Below are 18,883 nucleotides of genomic sequence, written 5' to 3'. Positions count from 1 at the left end.
TTTCAAAGATGCAAACATGCCCCTGTATGCCCAATTTTTACTGTACTACTGTACTTTTCAAGGTACTTTACTATAAGATTAAAAATGTTTATTTTTTGTGTTTGTTAATTTTTAGGTGTTATTTGTGTGAGAAGTTTTATATACGTATTACAGTACAGTACTAGATAGCTGATTGTGTTAGTTGGGTACCTAGACTGACTTTGTTGGACTTAGAAAGTGAACTTAACGAATGAGCTCTCAAAACAGAACTCATTTGTCTGCAGGGGACTTATGCATTACAGTGATGTCTGCTTGAGAATGGAAACGTGTATATGTATGGTTGAGTCCCTTTGCTGTCCATCCACCTGAAGCTATCACAGCATTGTTAACTGGCTTTAATCCAGTACAAAATAAATGAACTTTTAAGTAAACATAATAGTTTACTTAAAAAAAGAAAAGGATGACATCCCTTTAGTTCTGAACAACCTGGGCAACTGAGAGCTGCTGACATCCAATCAGATGGGAGGGAACTGCCAGGGAACCAGCAAACTCCTGCCAAGCTCAGCTCAGAGCAAGACTTTCTCTATAGGAAATCAGTGTTTGAAGATCACAGAAAATCATTTACTTACCTGCAAGGGTTGGCCATTTCTTCTGGTGTTGTTTTCACAAAAGGGGAGACGGGTTTCTCCACAAAAGAACCAAAGCCCAATCTAAAGTTGCTGGTTAATTTAGACATTTCCTTGGAGAGCAGGGAGCCCAGCTCTTTGATGGTGTTGAGGTCATCATCCATGGAGGCCGAGAGGTCCATGAGATAATACAAATCCACAGGGTAATCCTCGGTCTGGCGAACTTGAACTTGCAGGGTCTGTTCAAGGCCTGCAACACCCTCGCAAGAAAAGATGATCCATAAAAACCCATGGAACTTAGCTGTGACTAGAACTGTCACTAGCTATTTCATTTCAATAAGAACTTACCAGAGATACTTGCAATTCATACACTATGTGGCCAAGCTTATAAAGGAACCAACCCATGGATATCTTTCACCCATGAATTTAGAGCAACTGAAGGAGGTGAAAGTTGGGATATTTTATATCTCCTTGGGAGAACTAGCATCCATTTAGATGAAAGATAAGCTGATTTTTTTTTTGTATGTGGGTTTAGAAAAGAAGAAAATAAAGAGGTGCTTAAAGCTACATTACAACCCTTGAAGAAATGTGAGGTAAGCCTTAACAACATTTGAGTAATTCAAACGGTTGCTATTAGATAAGGCTATTTTTGGTAACACATTTGGAGTCCAAAGTGACCAATGTGAATAAAGAAGAGTGTTAGCCTCGCGATTCTTTATTTCCTTAAGAATGGGAAATCTGAGTCATAATAAACAATGACATGTAATATGGTACAAGGCGTATTAATGGAATAGCTGTATTATTATATGTGATGTTCCTGGAGGAGGGCATGGTGACCCACTCCAGTATTCTTGCCTGGAGAATCCCCATGAACAGAGACCGGCGGGCTACAGTCCATGGGGCCACAAGGAGTTGGACACGACTGAGCGACTAAGCACAACGCAGCATATATATGACATTAGATTTATTTACATGAGCAGGTGATTGTGCAAATCATAACATACCTGGTCTCAGTTTAAGAGCCAACCTTTGAGGTGAAATCTGAACGATGTTGGAGCTATTTTTCTGTCTGCCTACGCTGAGAGGCTTATTTGTAAGTATTTCAACTTGGGAGACAGGGTTTTCGATGAAGGTTAGTTGACATCCTTTAGCTAAAAGATTTGCCGGGGTATCACACCTTTCTCCAACTCCAGATAAGTGGGTAAAATTCTAAAAGAGAAAAAACAATAAAGAAAGAAAGACAACAATAAAGAAGAAAAAGAAGACATCATTTATAAGATTGTTTTTTGCATGCTGTGCTAGTTAGGTATCCTGCCTTGATATATTACACCCCCATATGCCTAACATTGATTGTAGGTCTAAAGTTAAGCAAAATAACAAGAGAATTCTGCCAGTAAAATTTTGAATAAAAGTGGAGTTTCCCTTTAATTGTATTCAAGTGAATTCACTTGACTTATTTTTTCCTTTTTTCCCTTTTTTTTTCCATTCTTCTTTTTAATGCTCACTTTTTAAAAGCTTCTCCTGTACTGTGACCAGATCTTTGAAATAACTGGGTCACAGAGCTGACATCATCATGTGAATTATCGTGGAGGACAACCTGCAGATGTATGCGATCCTGGGACTGTTCAAATTCTCAGCGTGTCTATTGCTAAATCCGGTGACAAAGAGTCTTTTCCGTGGCTTCCGAAAGGTCAAAGATTGTGATATCTCCCTATCTACTCCCTGTCCTGGTTTAATTTGTGGATGTATTACCCTTATATTACAGTATTACTTCACCAAAGTTGACCTCTTGGGGACGTTATTCTAGTTTAAGATCTTTTAGAAATTCCTCCAACACTGGCATGTGGGGAAGGAAAATGAAAGAGAAATGGTGTAAGAGACTGCTTTTCTGCTTTGAACTCAGGAGTTTCCCAGTTCCCCTCTGATCCATCTCAGTTTCCAGAGGCAGTGAGATGAGTGTTCCCAGGCAGAGATGCAGCCATTCAACCCTGGAACACTCAGAACAGAAAGATGTAGTCAAGATATAAACACCTATCTTACCCAGCAGCCAAGACTGCTCTTGAGTTGGTGAGGCTCTAGGCCAGGTTGAAGTTCAGGCCTGTTGTCTCTCAGGCTTGGAGAGACACAAATCAAGTTCATACTGTTTTCCTTCATTCACTGGAATTCTAAGCCACTCCTGCTGTTTCACCAACTAAGAAAGCTACATTTCTCCCAAAGTTGACTTTTGAGAATATAATTTGTTATCTTTCAGCCAGGCCTGTGTATATTTGAGGCCCTAGTGAGGGGTAACAAATTCTGTAATTTCCCATGATTTATCCAAAGCACAAGGTGGCTTAACAAGCCCTCAGAATCCTTCTTAACACTGTGTCACTGATACAACCTATTATCACTATGCTTGCCACAAGATCAGAGGTGGCATTAACCCTGGAACCTTTTTTCTATCTGCTCTAAGCAGAAGCCTAATTTACTTTTTGCTCCAACTGTCTCTATTGGTAATAATACTTCTACTATTAGTTATATCAGTGAGTGATCTCTCAGAATAATCTGGCCTTTTGATTAGATTTGACTACAGAGTATTAGCCACAAGAAAAGCTACCAGGTGTAACTTAAGAGGCTCTCTTCAATGGGTGCAAAAAAAAAATTTTTTTTTTATATGAAAATTCTAGAGGTGGGCACTTTGTTAGACTGATCTGTTGTTTTATGTCTCTGGCATTAAACTAACATTGGCTTCTTCAGGGAGTCAATGTCAAAAAATGTGGGCTTTTCCCTCTTTGTATATTCCCAAACCTGCTTTGATACATGAGCCCCAAACCACTGCCCTTCTGCTTGACCCTCTTTGTAGAGGTCAGGGAGTGAATTGGGTTTGTGCCCTGCTCTGCAAGCCCTCCCTCCATGGACACAGGTAACAAATGTAGGGTTTTAACAGCCACAAGCTGGTTTTGAATTGGGCAACCAGGTTCTTTACCCTTGAACATTCTACTCAGTTCTTGCTAAATTTGGCAAGAATCTGATGGTTTGATTTGTGTTGAGATTCTTTTTATAAGATTTAGTAAAGAACTGTTTTCAATCCAGAAGGAGCTAATACAGATCTTTCTTACTAGGAATCATTTACAGATTCCTCTGTAGTGTCACCGGAAGCATGATTCAGGATGGCTTGTTACACATTCCCCACTCCCTCCTGCCACTTTCACGTAGCTTTCGGTTTGATCAGATAGGGATGTCTACTTCAGGTTTCATCATCATTGTGGTACAGAGTCACACAGCAGATGTAATTTTTAAAAGAATTGGATAATGTTTGAACAGTGAAGTTTACCCCGAGCCTTCTCTTGGATCCTGTCAGTGATTCAGAAAGGATGCTTGTCCCCAGATGAAACAGAACTATGATACTGAAATTAAACGTATGCTGAACTTGAGAAAAGATTGCCTTCATGAGCTCTGGTTCCCCAGAGCCTCAACATTTTACTTGTGAGCAGGAAGAAATGGCCTTAAAATAAGAGGAGGCATCAGGTCAAAGAATCTTGAGTTCATATATTTCAGAATAATTTGACACTCACTCCCTTCTCAAATTGCTTTTGAACGTAATCATACAAAGCACACTTGGCATCACTAATGTTTACATTTTCCCCTCCAGATTTGTGTCACTTCTATAACACCACGGAAAGCGGGACACTGAGAGCAGTCACAGATGCAATTGCCGTAAATCTAAGTGCACTTTTTACAAACACGCTGAGGTCGTTTGCTTTACCTCCTGAGAACACCAGGCGCAGTGAGGTCCAATGAGTAAGCAGTCCTCACAGGTCTCCGCACCCCCCACAGCACAGCCACCTGTGTTCAAACCCAGCAAGACACAAGGGATTCAGCACACTCTCAGCCACTCCACTCGTGAGACCGACAGCTCTTAAAGCACTTGAACAAAACAGTATCAAAGTTCATTTTTCAGGCTTTGAAGATCAGTCCTCAAAATGTTAGCAATCCACAGTGAAGTTCATATTTTACATTTATGGCATTGAAAATATGCATGTCTTAGCAGCCAAAAATAATCAGTCTCTTTTTTTTCCCTTAAAATGTGAAAGTATCTCAGCGTTCACAAATATAGGATCATCATACTTATCACCCTCATTCAGCATCATCCCCCTTTAATTTTTCACAATTATTCACAGCCACTAAAGAATCCTTCTCTTTCAAATGTACTATAGGTTTATTTTAAAAGATAGATCCCTTTTCTGTCTCAAGGTTATCACTCTCAAGTGGAAGGCCTTGTTGTACAATAAGATAGCTAGAAAAGTTACCAAAATGGTTGTCACAAGGGTATTAAGAAATCCTCTTGTGCGTAGTGCTGTTTAATTCTCTCATTAAGGTGCCCATGCAACCTTTGTATTTATTTACCTAAAGCCCGGAGCATTCGCTGTGGGAACAGTCCTGCGTCTGCCTGTAATTTGTTAAAGTGTTCGTTCAATGGCAAAGAGCAATTGAACAGCTCAAGTAAAAAATGACTTAAGATCTAGTTTCTGAGCCACATGACAGGTTTGTCAAGCGTACCACAAAAGCAATATATCGGAGAACTAAAGTCTTACCTTGTACGTGATCATTCCTTCCTAGAAATAGAAAGAACAGGCAAAGCAGTTCAATCCCCATCCGTTTCAGTTCTCGCTGTGCAGACAGATTAAAAAATGAATTGCCTTCAACATTACAAGACCAAAGCTGAACACTGTTAAAAGTCTTTCTTTCTTGAAGTGTAAAATTGTAAATACTACTTACGCTGCTTTGAAAAGAAACTTGAGATGTAAATAAAAAAGTTTTCATTAAGACTGAAATGAAAACAGAAGCTACCTGGACAGGTAAAGAAGAAAAGCTGTGTTTAAGAGCAACTCCAACATGATTTACTTCCTTGTTCTCCTTATAAGGAAGGCAGGTGTACAATCACCAAGAAGGTGGGGAAATTCATTCAGGAGAAATTTTTCTGTAGGTTCTATCAGTCTCTCTGCATCCTAGAGAAAGTTTATACCTTTAGTAAAATAATGACTGATGAAATGTCAAAAGAATAATTGAAATATGATCTAAAGTTGTTTCTAAAATAGTTATAATTTAATGTAAACAGTAAAGGTGATAAATAAAAACACAAATATGTCAGTTATGTAGCAGGAGGGTTTAAAAAATGAGCTAAAGGAAAATACCTGAGATTTTTATGTTCCATTGTTAAATCCGTTCAGAGAATTGAGATGAACTCTGAAAAATAAAAATCACAATTTTACAATTTATAATAGAAGGCAGGCTAGGGAAAGCAAAATACTGTGTTCCATTGTTTTTTAAATTGGATGAAAGATATTTTTTCCCCATAAGTATAAAATTCTTCTTTAAATCCATTATTAGAAAAAATAATATATTAAAATTAAGTTAGAACAAAATTAGTCTCAAACAACAATGGAAACAGAAAACAGTGGTTCCTAAGATTTTGAACCCCTCCCTTCCAGATGGTGACTAAGTTCTCTTTCTTGTGTACCATCCCTGCTTCCAACTTACTACTTGGCACACAGAAGATGTTTATTTGTTGAACAAAAGAGAGATTTAAAATATATATATTCTACGACTAATTTCATGAGTCTGATTATGAATGTTTCTGCATGTATTCAAGATAGTGTTTGGGGTGTGTAGATACTGCAAACAAATATTTATTTTGTAACTCTCCAAACTGCTTAATCTTAGACAGGCTTCTTTGTTGCCGGGGTTATGTCCTGGGAGACTACCTTTTAAAAGTGTATTTCTAGGCAAGTGTGTAAAACCTGTGTGAAGAGGGGAAAACTAATTATGGACTGCTCAGGTTCTTCTCAGAAGGCTTTGTTCAATTTTGAACTCTGTCACACACAGGAATCTGGAAAGAACATGGCAAGAAGCCTGCAGAAAGCCAGGTTCCTCTGTCCTCCACTGTCTCCCAGAGTTCGCTCAAATTCATGTCCATTGAGTGGGTGATACTATCTAACCATCTCATCCTCTATTGCCCCCTTCTTCTTTTGCGCATCAGGGTCTTTTCCAGTGAGTTGGCTCTTGGCATCAGTTGGCCAAAGTATTGGAGCTTCAGCTTCAGGATCAGTCCTTCCAATGAATATTCAGTGTTGCTTTCCTTTAGGATTGACTGGTTTGATCTTGCAGTACAAGGGACTCTCAAGAGTCTTCTCCAGCACCACAATTTGAAAGCATCAAATCTTCGGCCCTCAGCTTGCTCTGTGGTCCAACTCTCACATTTGTTGGAAAAACTATAGCTTTGATGATAAAGTGATGATAAAGCTTTGTTGGCAAAGTGATGTCTCTACTTTTTAATACACTCTATCTCTAGATAATACTTGTATCCTATATTAGTCATCATTCATTCATTTATTTATCCATTTAGTCAATAAATATTTATTGAGCATCTACTTTGTGCTAAGCATTGTTCTACAAGCAGAAGATAATATCAGTGAACAAAGCCAAGCTCTTGGTCTGTGAGGTGTATATTCCAGCCTGGGGAACAGAGTGGGGAGACAGACTCTTAGAATCAGGCTGTCCTAAGGGGCTATGAAACATGATAAATCAGGGTAGGAGGAAAGAGGAGTAGGAAGGGTGTGCTATTTCACTATCCTCCGTGCAGACCTCCACCCTGCCCTGAAAGTCCTGATTGCACAGCTTTGTTTAATATCTGTCCTAAGTCACAGCCTCTCTGGTCTTCAGTCCTCCTCCACCGCCAAGCATCTGCACATGCCATTTGTGCTGCTGGGAGGCATGGGCCTCCTCCTCATTCCTCTCATTTGGCTGATTCAGCTCACTATCCACGTCTCCCACAGACATCAGTGCTCATAGGGAGGCATTTTGAGTCTCGCCAGGCCTCCCTTCCTGGGATCTTCCCCAGGATGGCCCTTTCCAATCTTCTTGTAATTGCTGAAATCCTTGCATCTCTCCCCCAATAGACTGTGAAGCTCTTTAAGGCATTGATCTATTCAACAAGTATTTATTGAATTCTCTACTGTGTATCAGGCAGTGACTGTGTCTCAGTGATCTTTATATTCCCAGCAAGTAGCATAAAGCCAGATACTTGGTAATTAGTCAATATTTATCAATAAATGGATAAATTTTAGCTTGTTGTTATCTAGTATTTTACCTGTGACAAAGCTGGTACTCCACGAATAGTGAGTAAATAAATGAATAAATGGTTTTAGAAGACACAGCATGCTGTTAGAAGTGGGGAAAGATGTTCCCTGCTTGGGCTGTGAAAGGGCTTAAAATACAGGGTGGAGAAAAGGGGCAGAATTTAAGAGAAAATATAAAGAACAATGCTACAAGAAAACCTCCATCCACTCTGGATGATTCATCACAGGGAAAATATTCTTGCTTCCTGAAGGTCTGGTGCCTGGAGGCCTCACCTGGAAAGTACCTGGCCATGGCTGTGGGGATGGAAGGAGTTCTAGCTGCTCCCTAAACTTGCTTCCCTGGCGGCTCAGTGGTAAAGAATCGGCCTGCCCATGCAGGAGACAGGGGTTTGACCCCTGGGTCGGAAAATCCCCTGTAGAAGGAAATGGCAACTCACTCCAGTACTCTTGCCTGGAAAATTCCATGGGCAGTGGAGCCTGGAGGGCTACAGTCCTCGGGGTCACAAAGAGTCGGACACAATGTAGCAACTGGACTACAACAAAAACTGGTCAGCACTGAGTAAAGTCTCCCGAGTGAAAACTGTGTCCCCTCAGACAAGGCAACTGTCCCCTCAGACAAGGCAACCAGACGAATTACCTCTGTTTCTGTGTACACATAGAACTTAAACTGGGAAATACAGACTAAAAAAATCATCGCTTCGATAATGGAAGCTGAAACTGGCAGAGAGAGAGGACGTCAGGTTGCAGGAAAAGTGATGCTTCAGGAGTGTTGGGAGGAATCGGCAGCTCTGAGGAGACAGATGAGTGAGGCAGAAGAGAACTCCAATGAGTCAACATGTTGCAGGACATGTTGCAAATGTCACTGGTAAAAACAGCCGAGGAGGGTGCCTGAGCCGTGGGAATGGAAAACACCAGAGTTAGACCCCCACACTCACTTTATCAAGGGGAAGGAACTTGGCCCAGGCCATGATCCCTAATGCCTTTTCAGATTAGATCTTTCTCAGGCACAGCTCTTCCTGAGTTTCCCCAGGATCTTATCTCTTTTAGCACAATGTGTATCCATTCAGTAAATTCCCATTGCTTAGAGGTAGTTCAGGGTGTCTCCATATTCCTTAAGATCCAGAGATCCTAAGTCACACCATCTAGATTTTTAGACACACTGCTTGGCCCATCGGATAGAAGCCTACCATCCCAACGGCTCAGACTCCCAGCCTAGGACTCTGGGGGTCTGACCCTCTTCAAGAGGTCTGAGCCCAGGTGTGGCTAGACTCGCAGAGCATCACACAGCCCGAGGAAGCAATGACCCCTGCACCCCACTCCTTCACTGGCCTTTGCTGCTGAGACTCTTCAGTGGAATCCTGACCTCAGGAAGTCACGTGAGCTCATCTGACTCACTCTGTTTGGCTTGGATCTTGCCTGGACCCAGCCCCTCATTCACATCAGACAATAACAATCTGGGGCCGGCTAGGCCAGCCCCAGGGCACCTCAAAACACTCCTGGGAGAATAAACACTGAGTAACCCTGGCTGGGAGCCAAACTGAGCTCTAAGGACCTAGTAATGACTGCCACCTCTTGGGATGGGATGGCCTCTCTCTGCTACCAGCTTTATTTCAAGTACAAGAAATAGATCTCCCTCCAGTAGGCTTCCTATGAAAGTGTTTCATAGTGAACAGCTGAAAGGAGACAGTGGAAGTGGAGACTTTGCTCTTGGGTCTAGCGTGGGTGTACCTATGGGTGTGACGCACTGCCCGGTGGGCTGTTGGCAGAAGGCTGTGGCCGACCTGCAAATGTGTGTAACCTGGGAAGCACAGAATCTGGAAGCGCTGGTTGCTCAGTCACTCTGCCATGTCCCACTCTCTGTGACCCCACGGACTGTAGCCCGCCAGGCTCCTCTGTCCATGGATTCTCCCGGCAAGCATACTGGAGTAGGTTGCCATGCTCTCCTCCAGGGGATCTTTCCGACCAGGGATCAAACCTGCATCTCTTGCACTGGTAGGCAGCTTCTCTACCACTGAGCCACCAGGGAAGCCTGAATTTGGGAGAGGAAACCTTCATTTCAAATTTCAAGACCTTCAGAAAAATTATTTTAAAGGAGGATGTGTAACAGTTTCCTGTCACCTTTGTGTACAATGCTCAAAATATGCTAAGTGCTAGAGAAAATTTTGTGGCCTAGGTCTTACCTTCTAGTCCAGTTTCCTTTTTTAATTTGGTAAAATATACATAACACAAAATTTACCATTATACCTGTTTTCAAGTGTGGCTTTCATTGGCATCAAGTATATTTATACTGCCATGCAACTTTTATGACTATCCATCTCCAGAAAATTTTCACCATTCCAAACCAAAGCTCTGTACCCATTAAGCAATAATTCATATTTTCCCCTCCCTTTAGCCCCTAGAAGCTACCATTCCTCTATGAATTTGAGTGTTCTAGGTACCTTGTATAAGTGGAATCATACAATAAAGCCTTTTGTGTCTGGCTTATTTCACTTAGCAAAATGTTTTCCAGGTTCATCTACTTTATAGTGTATATCTGAATTCCATTCCTTTGTAAAAGTTTAAACAATATTCCATTGTGTGTGTAGACCACATTTTATGTATCCATTCATTTGTCCCTGGACATTTGGGGTGTTTCCACCTTTTGGCTATCGTGGATAATGCTGTTATGAATATTGGTGTACAAGTATCTGAGTCTGGTCCTACTCTATGTCCTTGGGGATAGCATTTATCTCTCAGGATTTTAGTTTCCAGACTGTGAGATAGTGGCAATACCCACTTTTCAAGATTATGGTAAATATTTAATTATATTATTCTGGGATGAATCTAGATTTTGTGGGGCCTAAAGATTATATAATATAGGGGGCACTTTTTAAGAAAAGGAATGTAAATGAGAAATAAATTGGAAATGAATGTACATTAATTTAAAAATGAGAAAGAGAGAAAAACACGACAACAAATTACTAAAGCCTTAAAGATTCCAAGCCCTTTCTTCTTGAAACTACATTAGACCATCAACTGGAAATGTTTACCTAGAAATGCTTCCTGATGGTCATCTGGTTTCCCATTCCCCTGGAGTCACCTGCAGCTCTCAGCCCTTCTGCCTGGGTGAGCCAGGGGCTGGGCCAGAAGCTTCATCTGTCTATGGTAAATCTCCATCTGACTTCTTTCAGGATATTTGTTTATTGTAGACAGCTTTATTGGGCACTTCCTATGTGTCACATACTGTTCAATATTTTATTAGTATTGTCCTATTTCATTCTCACAGTTCCCCTTTGAAGTAGGAACTATTTTATCTCCATTTACAAGATGAGGAAACTGAGGCAGGAGTAGCTATGTAACTTGCCCACTGTTTCAACGCACTCAGGCAGCAAGCCCTGGAGACAGATTTCTTCCCCCAGCCTGAACTCTGCATCTCCGTGCAAACTGCTTCCTGGTAGGTATGAGATGTTCAGAGAATCCTAAAGCAGCTGTCAGCAAAAAATGAGATTCTCCAGGGGACCTTTCAAAAAGTCTGTCTCTCCGTCTCTAGACCCCTTGTTCCAGCTCTAGCTGTCTTTTCAGGTGTCTCCTTTCTGGTTTGTTTGTTGATCAGTTGCCACCAGAACTGAGACAGAAAGGTGGTCCTGGATTATACAACCTTTTCTTTATTCCTCCGTAGACTTAAATCTCATAGGATCACTTAAAAACAAAGGGAACAGAACACATTGCCCTTCAGGGGGAGGTGACAGCTGAGCCTGACACCCCGTCCAGGAGAGGGCGGTCACTGGCATTTCCTGTGGGCTGGAGGTGACTCAGGATTAATTAACTCCTGGGGCTCCGTCACAGCCACGCTGAGCCTTACTCAGGAGCTCAGAAGTCAGTCCCCTACTGGTTAAAGGAAGACAGTTCTCACTTGGCAAGTCTGATGCCAGTCTTGTATGTTAGACCTGCTTGAGAAAACCACTTTCCTTGGGTTAGGGAAATTATTTGAAGGCATAAAAGAACTGAGCTCCTTCTGTTTCCTACTTGTAGAATAAATCCAAAGATGGGATTTTCCATGAGATATCAGTGAATATGAATTTAATCTAATTTGACTCTCAGAATGATTCTTTTCTTTAAATTAATTTTTTTTGATGTGGACCATTTTTTTTAAAAGCCTTTACATTTGAATTTGTTATACTTTTGTTTCTGTTCTTCTTCTTTTTTTTTTTTTTTTTTTTGCCATGAGACATGAGGGATCTTAGCTCACTGACCAGAGATGGAACCCACACCCCCTGCATTGAAAGGCAAAGCCTTGGCCACTGGACCACCATGAAAGTCCCTCAGAACAACTCTCTCTTCACGCCCTATTTCCCATCTGTGAAGCAGATGGTATGCAGGGCAAGAAGTCCATGTGAAAAGGCAGAAACATTGACTGCAGAGTAATTCACTCATTCATGTCTTGCAAAACTGCTGAGCATTCTTTTTTTCTTTTTAAAAGATAACTCAAGCAGTCTAACCCAAGGTTAGGATTCCTTGGTTTCAAACAATTTTTTTCTCTTTCCCTGATGAGCTCCATCTCTTACTTCTGAGGCTGCAATGGGCTGGGCATTACTAGTAAAAATAAACTCTGATTCATTCACTCGCTCATTCAGGAATTATCTACTGAGATCCTATGTGCCAGGTACTGCTTTAGAAACACTGTGTTGATTAAAACTAACAAAGTTTCTGCCTCATGGAGCTTGTGTTCTTGTGGTGGAGACAGGCAATAAACACTCAAACAAATAAAGATGTGAGATGGTGATAAATGCTGAAACTGAAGAAAGAATGGTAAGAGGTCAGAGAGTGAGCAGGGTGGGGTGGCCAAGGAAACCTCTGATAAGGTGGCGTTAGTACAACCCTCTCCCCCGCCGGCAGGAGTGTCTGGGGACAGGCAATGACACTGGATTGGAGCGTAGGGCAGGCGAGGGGAGCACACGGAGTTACTGGGGGACGGGCCAGAGAGGCAGGGGGACTATGGAGAGCGGGCAGGGGAGCCCTGAAAGCCACAGTTCAGAACGCTGGGTTTATATCTTGAGTGTGAAGGGAGTTTCTATGGAGTTCTAGTGGATTACGATGTAGCTTCTGTTTTAAAAGGATCACTCTGAGCAGACTGCAAAGGTGGCAGAGGAAGCAGGGAGACCTATCGGAGGCCATAGCTGCTTTGGAGGCCAAAGGTGAAAGTTTGGATAAGGAAGATTCTGCGAAGTGGCTGAATTCTGGATATACTTATAGAAGAAGACAGGTGCTACAAATGGATTGCTTGTAGCAGAGGAGAGATCAAGGGCTCCGGGATGACTCCAAGAGTAATGGAGACGCCTACGTGGTAACCCCACCATCACCACCAACAGGTTTCTCCAGAACGTATTATCTAGCACGCACCCATGGTGAGAGTCACAGTGAGCTGTAGGTGACTCTCGTAACCTGGGAAGTCAAAACTGTGCAAAAGGTGTTCCGTGGCTGAATAGGAAAGGCCAGAACTATGCAGGCAATGCTCTGTGGTGAGACTGTCTACGTGCTTACGTGGTCAGCATTCTTTCGGCCCAGTGAAAGTACGATGAGCTGGCATCTTCTGTTCTGGAATTCACCATGACTTGGTTTGGGGGAGCAAACAAAAACCTGCAATATCCCCATGGTTCTGCAGTCCTCTCTAGCAACAGGGGCAAACAATTGGGGTCAGCTTCAGTATCAAAAGAGTCTGCCCCAACAAATTTTTAAAAAACATATTCTTTATTAGGCCACTATAGGAAGACAGGTGAGATGAACATATTTTACTTAAAAAAAATCTTTCAAAGTAAGATTTCAGACTCCTTTTCATCTTAAAGATGCAATTTATGCAGCTGCAACATCAAAGAAGGTGGTTATTCTTTAAAAAGCTGGTGAAAATGGTGACCAATGATTATGTTGATGAACATCCTTAAGGAGGTCTACGGAGGATTTATTTCAACTGCCACTTTAGGAACCTCCCTGGTGGTTGCTGATGCCCACTCACTGAATCAGGTCAGTATGTTTACACATGCTGCCAGCACCCCTTGGATCATAGAAAAAGCAAGGAAATTCCAGAAAAACATCTACATCTGTTTCATTGACTACCCTAAGCCTTTGTATGGATCACAACAAACTGTGGAAAATCCTTAAAGAGATGGGAATACCAGACCACCTTACCTATCTCCTGAAAAAACATGTGTGCAGGTCAAGAAGCTACAGTTAGAACTGGACATGGAACAATGGACTGGTTCAAAATTAGGAAAGGTGTGTGTCAAGGCTATTTATTGTCATCCTGCTTATTTAACTTCTATGCAGAGTACATCATGCAAAATGCTTGACTGTATGAAGCACAAGCTGGGATCCAGATTCCCAGGAGAAATATCAACAGCCTCAGATATGCAGACAATACCACCCTAATGGCAGAAAGCAAAGAGGAACTAAAGAGCCTCTTGATGAGGGTGAAAGAGGAGAGTGAAAAAGCTGGCTTAAAGCTCAACATTAAAAAAAAAAAAAAAAAAAAAAAACGGCAAATGGCATCATTCAAATGGCATCCAGTCCCATCACTTCATGGCAAATATATAGGGAAAAAGTGGAAAACAGTGGCAGAGCTTATTTTCTTGGGCTCCAAAATCACTGAAGATGGTGACTGTAGCCATGAAATTAAAAGACACTTGCACCTTGGAAGGAAACCTATGACAAACCTAAACAGTATAGTAAAAAGCAGAGACTTGACTTTGCTGACAAAGGTCCACGTAGTCAAAGCTATGGTTTTTCCAGTAGTCATGTATGGATGTGAGAGTTGGACCATAAAGAAAGCTGATCACTGAAGAACTGATGCTTTTGAATTGTGGTGGAGAGGACTCTTGAGAGTCCATTGGACTGCAAGGAGATCAAACCAGTCAATCCTCAAGGAAATAAACCCTGAATATTTATTGGAAGGGCTGATGCTGAAGTTGAAGCTCTAATATTTTGACCACCTGATGCCAAGAGCCTACTCATTGGAAAAGACCCTGATGCTGGGAAAGACTGAGGGTAGGAGAAGAATAGGGCGAGAGAGCATGAGATGGTTGAATGGAATTACTGACTTGATGGACATGAATTTGAGCAAACTCCAGGAGATAGTAAAGGGCAGGGAAGTCTGGCATGCTGCAGTCCATGGAGTCACAAAGAGTCGGACAGGACTTAGTAACTGAACAATAGAAGCATTTACACAAAGCCAAATAGGGAAAAGGACTGAGTGTGATGCAAACAACCTAATAATTAAAAAGACTAAACAATAAGTCATTCTAAAAAAGCTGTTCGAAATTAACTGGGTGATGTCTCAAGGATTAGAAAAGGAGAAAGAAGAAAATCCTTTAAAAGCAAATTTTGCAGGTATCTAATTAAAAGTATGTTGGGTTTTTAAACAACAGAAGTGGTGAATCTATATATTATTGGGCCTAATTACTTTCAGACAAAAAGTGGCTTCAGTGAGCTGTCAGGTGTGAGAAGTTTGTTTGAGGGGGTGTGATAGCCACCTGTTTGTCCTGCAGCTTGTCTCAGCATCACTCTGGGTGAAGCTGTGCTTGCAGAGGTCCCTTCCCAAATCCAGGTAGCTGATGGCAAAGTGACAGGATGTCAAGCCATGCCTGGTACAGTGAGACACTCAAGCAGAATTTCAACATTTGTTAATAATTTTCTTCATATCAAGTTCAAAATTTTGAAGTTCCAGCCCAAACATATATAGTGAAAAAATTTTTGATAGAAGAAAACTGCTGTTAGTTGCAAATATTTGGGGAGGTTTTAAGGGGCAAATATTCCTTACACATATATTTAACTATAATATCCTGGACATCCATAACTGTGCTGTGCTTAGTCACCCAGTCGTGTCTGACTCTTTGCGACCCCTGTGACTGTAGCCCGCCAGGCTCCTCTGTCCATGGAGATTCTCCAGGCAAGAATACTGGAGTGGGTTGCCATGCCCTCCTCCAGGCGATCTTCCCAACCTGGGGATTGAACCCAGCTCTCCACTGCAGACGGATTCTTTACCGTCTGAGCCACCAGGGAAGTCTGGATATCAATAGAGTTGTGCCCAAGAGCATGGAAAATGCAGTTGTCAGCCCTGATCTCCGTCCAGACCTTGGTGGATTACTGGTCAGTTGTTGCATGGTGTAATCTATTGAAATGGTTTGGAGACTAAACTTTAGGTAATCAAGGGTTAGGAAGACAGGATCGAAATGTTGACTGACAGAATGTTTTGTTTTTATGTGTGTCTCTGAAAGTAGAACACTGAATAAAGTATGGACAATGTATGTGTGTGTGCTCATTCATGTCTGACTCTTTGAGACCCACAGACTGTAGCCTGCCAGGCTCCTCTGTCCATGGAATTTTCCAGGCAAGAATACTGGAGTGGGTTGCCATTTCCTCCTCCAGCGGGTCTTTCCAGTCCAGGGATTGAATTCACATCTCTTGCATCTCCTGCACTAGCAGATGGATTCTTTACCACTAGCACCACCTGGGAAGCCTTAAAGTATGGACTTTAGATAATAATCATGTATCAGTATTATTTCACAAACTGTATTCTGAAGAAAGCTGTTAATCTTTGCCCTGAAAATAAAATGTTCCTAGAGTTCAGTTAATATAGACTATTAGATCTCCCCTATTAGAAATTGCCAATACTCACTACACTATTAAACACCCTAAGAAGCCCCAAAGTGAAGAACATTGCTTACCTTTGTTTAACAATTAAACAAAAAGTGTTTGCTTAGAAAAAGCCTTTTTTCCCCCCTCCATGTACTTATTAACATTTCCACCCAATATAGTTTCAGAGCTGCTTGAAGAGAGTACATATGTAATGAAAGTTTTATGATATTTTACCTCTCCTGCTGTCAAGGAGACCCAGAAGCAAATTTAAAGATTGTTGCCAGATTTCTGAAGAAAACTCTGATGTGAATTCATTTTTTTTTTTTCTGCTGCACTTTGAATGCATTATCCAATTCAAAGACTTTTCAAGATGGATTTTCTTGAAGATAATTCTCTTTGCTGAGGGAAGTCTAGAGGGCAGGTCCATTTAGATGATAGTTCAGATAAAGTACTTGGAATAATAATGACTCATTCCTACACTGAGACCTAGGCCTTGACCTTGGTTACTTAAAATGGCCAAATGTTACAGTCAAGCTAGGCTAGTTTTCCTTGTGAAATGGATTCCAAGCACTGCTGTATGCTGCTCTCTTCTGATGAGTCTTGAAACCATGTCCTTCAGATTGAGACATGAACTCACAGTCTTTTAACTGAGATCATGCACCTGGTTTCAGGACTTCATGATGCTCAGATTCTTGATATCTAATTGCAGGAAGAATTAAATGAGAGCCAAAGTGATAGAAAAGAAGTGGATTTATTTAGAGGGAAATACACTCCACAGACAGAGCGTGAGCCATCTCAGAAGGTGAAAGAGTGGCCTTGGACTATGGCATGGTTAATTTTAATGGGCTGAGTAATTTCATAGACTAATGTGGGGGAGGATTATTCAAACTATTTGGGGGAAGGGGTGGGGATTTCCCAGAACTGGGCCCCTACCCACATTTTGCCCTTTGATGGTCAGTCTTGGAGTTGTCATGAAGCCTGTGGGTGTGTCATTTAGCTCACTGATGTGTTCCGACAAGCATATACTGAGAGGTTTAAGATCTAGTGGAAGTCAGCTCATCCACCAGCTCAGACCAGCATGGTGCTAATCAGTTTATGCCGTGCCCTTTGGTTAGGCCATTCTTTCAAAGGTTGTCCCCTGCCCCTTTTTCCTGTTTCATCCTCACCTGGGCACAGGACTCCCACTGCTGCTCGAGTCTGCCCTGTGCCTGTTTCTTTTTGGTCCAACAGCCCATCTTCAAGCTCTCTGTCTTTCAATCAACCCAACTTGCTTGTAGAAGAGTACTTTCTTTAATACAACAGCATTCTCTTTTTGGTAGGAAGCATCTCTTTAGGTAAACCTATGGTTTTTCCAATATTCATGTACAGAAGTGAGAGTTGGACCAAAAGGAAGGCTGGGTGCCAAAGAATTGATGCTTTTGAATTGTGGTGCTGAAGGCTTTTGAGAATCCCTTAGACAGCAAGGAGATCAAATCTGTCAATCCTAAAGGAAATCAACTCCGAAACTCATTGGAAGGACTGATGCTGAAGCTGAGGTTCCAAAACTTTGGCCACCTGAGGCCAAGAGCTGATTCGTTGGAAAGGACCCTGATGCTGAGAAAGATTGAGGGCAAGAAGAGAAGAAATTGAATAGGATGAGATGGTTGGATGCCATCATTGACTCAGCAGACATGAGTTTGAGCAAGCTCTGGGTGACAGTGAAGGACAGGGAAGCCTGGAGTGCTGCAGTCCATGGAGTTGCAAAGAGTTGGACACAACTTAGCAACTGAACAACAAATCTCTTTACTTGATAAAATGCAATAGTTTGTTATAAATGTGTTTCTGTTTCTGCTTTCTCAAGCCCTTAGGACAGGCTCAAAGAGGGGACAATCAGTTGCATCTGGATCTCTGCTCCTGACAGCATCACCCTCCTGAAAATCCTTGCTTCTTACAATGGTTAGCTTTATGTCGTTCTTTAGCAGTAAAAGCGTTATTCTTTCACTGAGATGGGAACCTAAGTGAATATATAAGAAACACTTAATTTGTCTACCTTGTGAGTTGTCAAAAATAGTGGCCACTGTAACCCATTTTTCTTAATTTTCCAAAAAAAAAAAAAAAAGAAGGTGAAATGCAGTGTAGGTGTTTTAAAAAAATTGAATCTAGTAGCAGAGTTTGGAAAACTTTACACTAAAAATAATAGCATCATCTTACTTAAAAAAAAATTATTTCGCTTATTTCATGGAAAACTTCAAATACTATTGATAATTCCTTGACCTTGATACTAGCTGTAAAATAATAATTGTTAACATTGGCTCTTACCATGTGCCAGGCACTGTTTCAAATTTTTATCACACTGTGAGATGAGATACTAAAATTTTCCCTGTTTAAAAATATTTAATCTAATTTAATATTTTAGAACAGATTTAGATTAGTAGAGAGAGTTCCCATATGTCTTGCACTTAGCCTTGACTAATTTTCTCTATTAGTAACATCTTACACTAGTATAGCACATTTCTTACAGTTAATAAACCAATATTGATACATTACTATTATCCAGTCTAGACTTTATCCAAA

General features: G+C 41.3%; 1 protein-coding gene across 2 annotated transcripts in view; it reads right to left on the bottom strand.

Annotated features, from left to right (window-relative positions):
- Positions 1–18,883, bottom strand: part of ITGB6 (integrin subunit beta 6) — a 136,206-nt gene that overhangs the window by 74,859 nt on the left and 42,464 nt on the right. Inside the window, exons 2-7 of one of the 2 annotated variants that reach the window (XM_020903729.2) lie at positions 5,780–5,831; positions 5,364–5,593; positions 5,180–5,255; positions 4,351–4,430; positions 1,610–1,814; positions 609–855 (exon numbers count right to left, since the gene is read on the bottom strand). In XM_020903729.2, the coding sequence (XP_020759388.2) occupies positions 609–855; positions 1,610–1,814; positions 4,351–4,430; positions 5,180–5,255; positions 5,364–5,408 (653 nt within the window). In that variant the 5' untranslated portion in view covers positions 5,409–5,593; positions 5,780–5,831. The remainder of the gene's footprint in view (positions 1–608; positions 856–1,609; positions 1,815–4,350; positions 4,431–5,179; positions 5,256–5,363; positions 5,594–5,779; positions 5,832–18,883) is intronic. The other variant, XM_020903731.2, reaches the window with a different exon arrangement.

This window comes from Odocoileus virginianus, chromosome 13, assembly GCF_023699985.2.
Source record: "Odocoileus virginianus isolate 20LAN1187 ecotype Illinois chromosome 13, Ovbor_1.2, whole genome shotgun sequence".
Classification (NCBI taxonomy): domain Eukaryota; kingdom Metazoa; phylum Chordata; class Mammalia; order Artiodactyla; family Cervidae; genus Odocoileus; species Odocoileus virginianus.
This window is presented reverse-complemented; position numbering and strand designations above follow the sequence as displayed.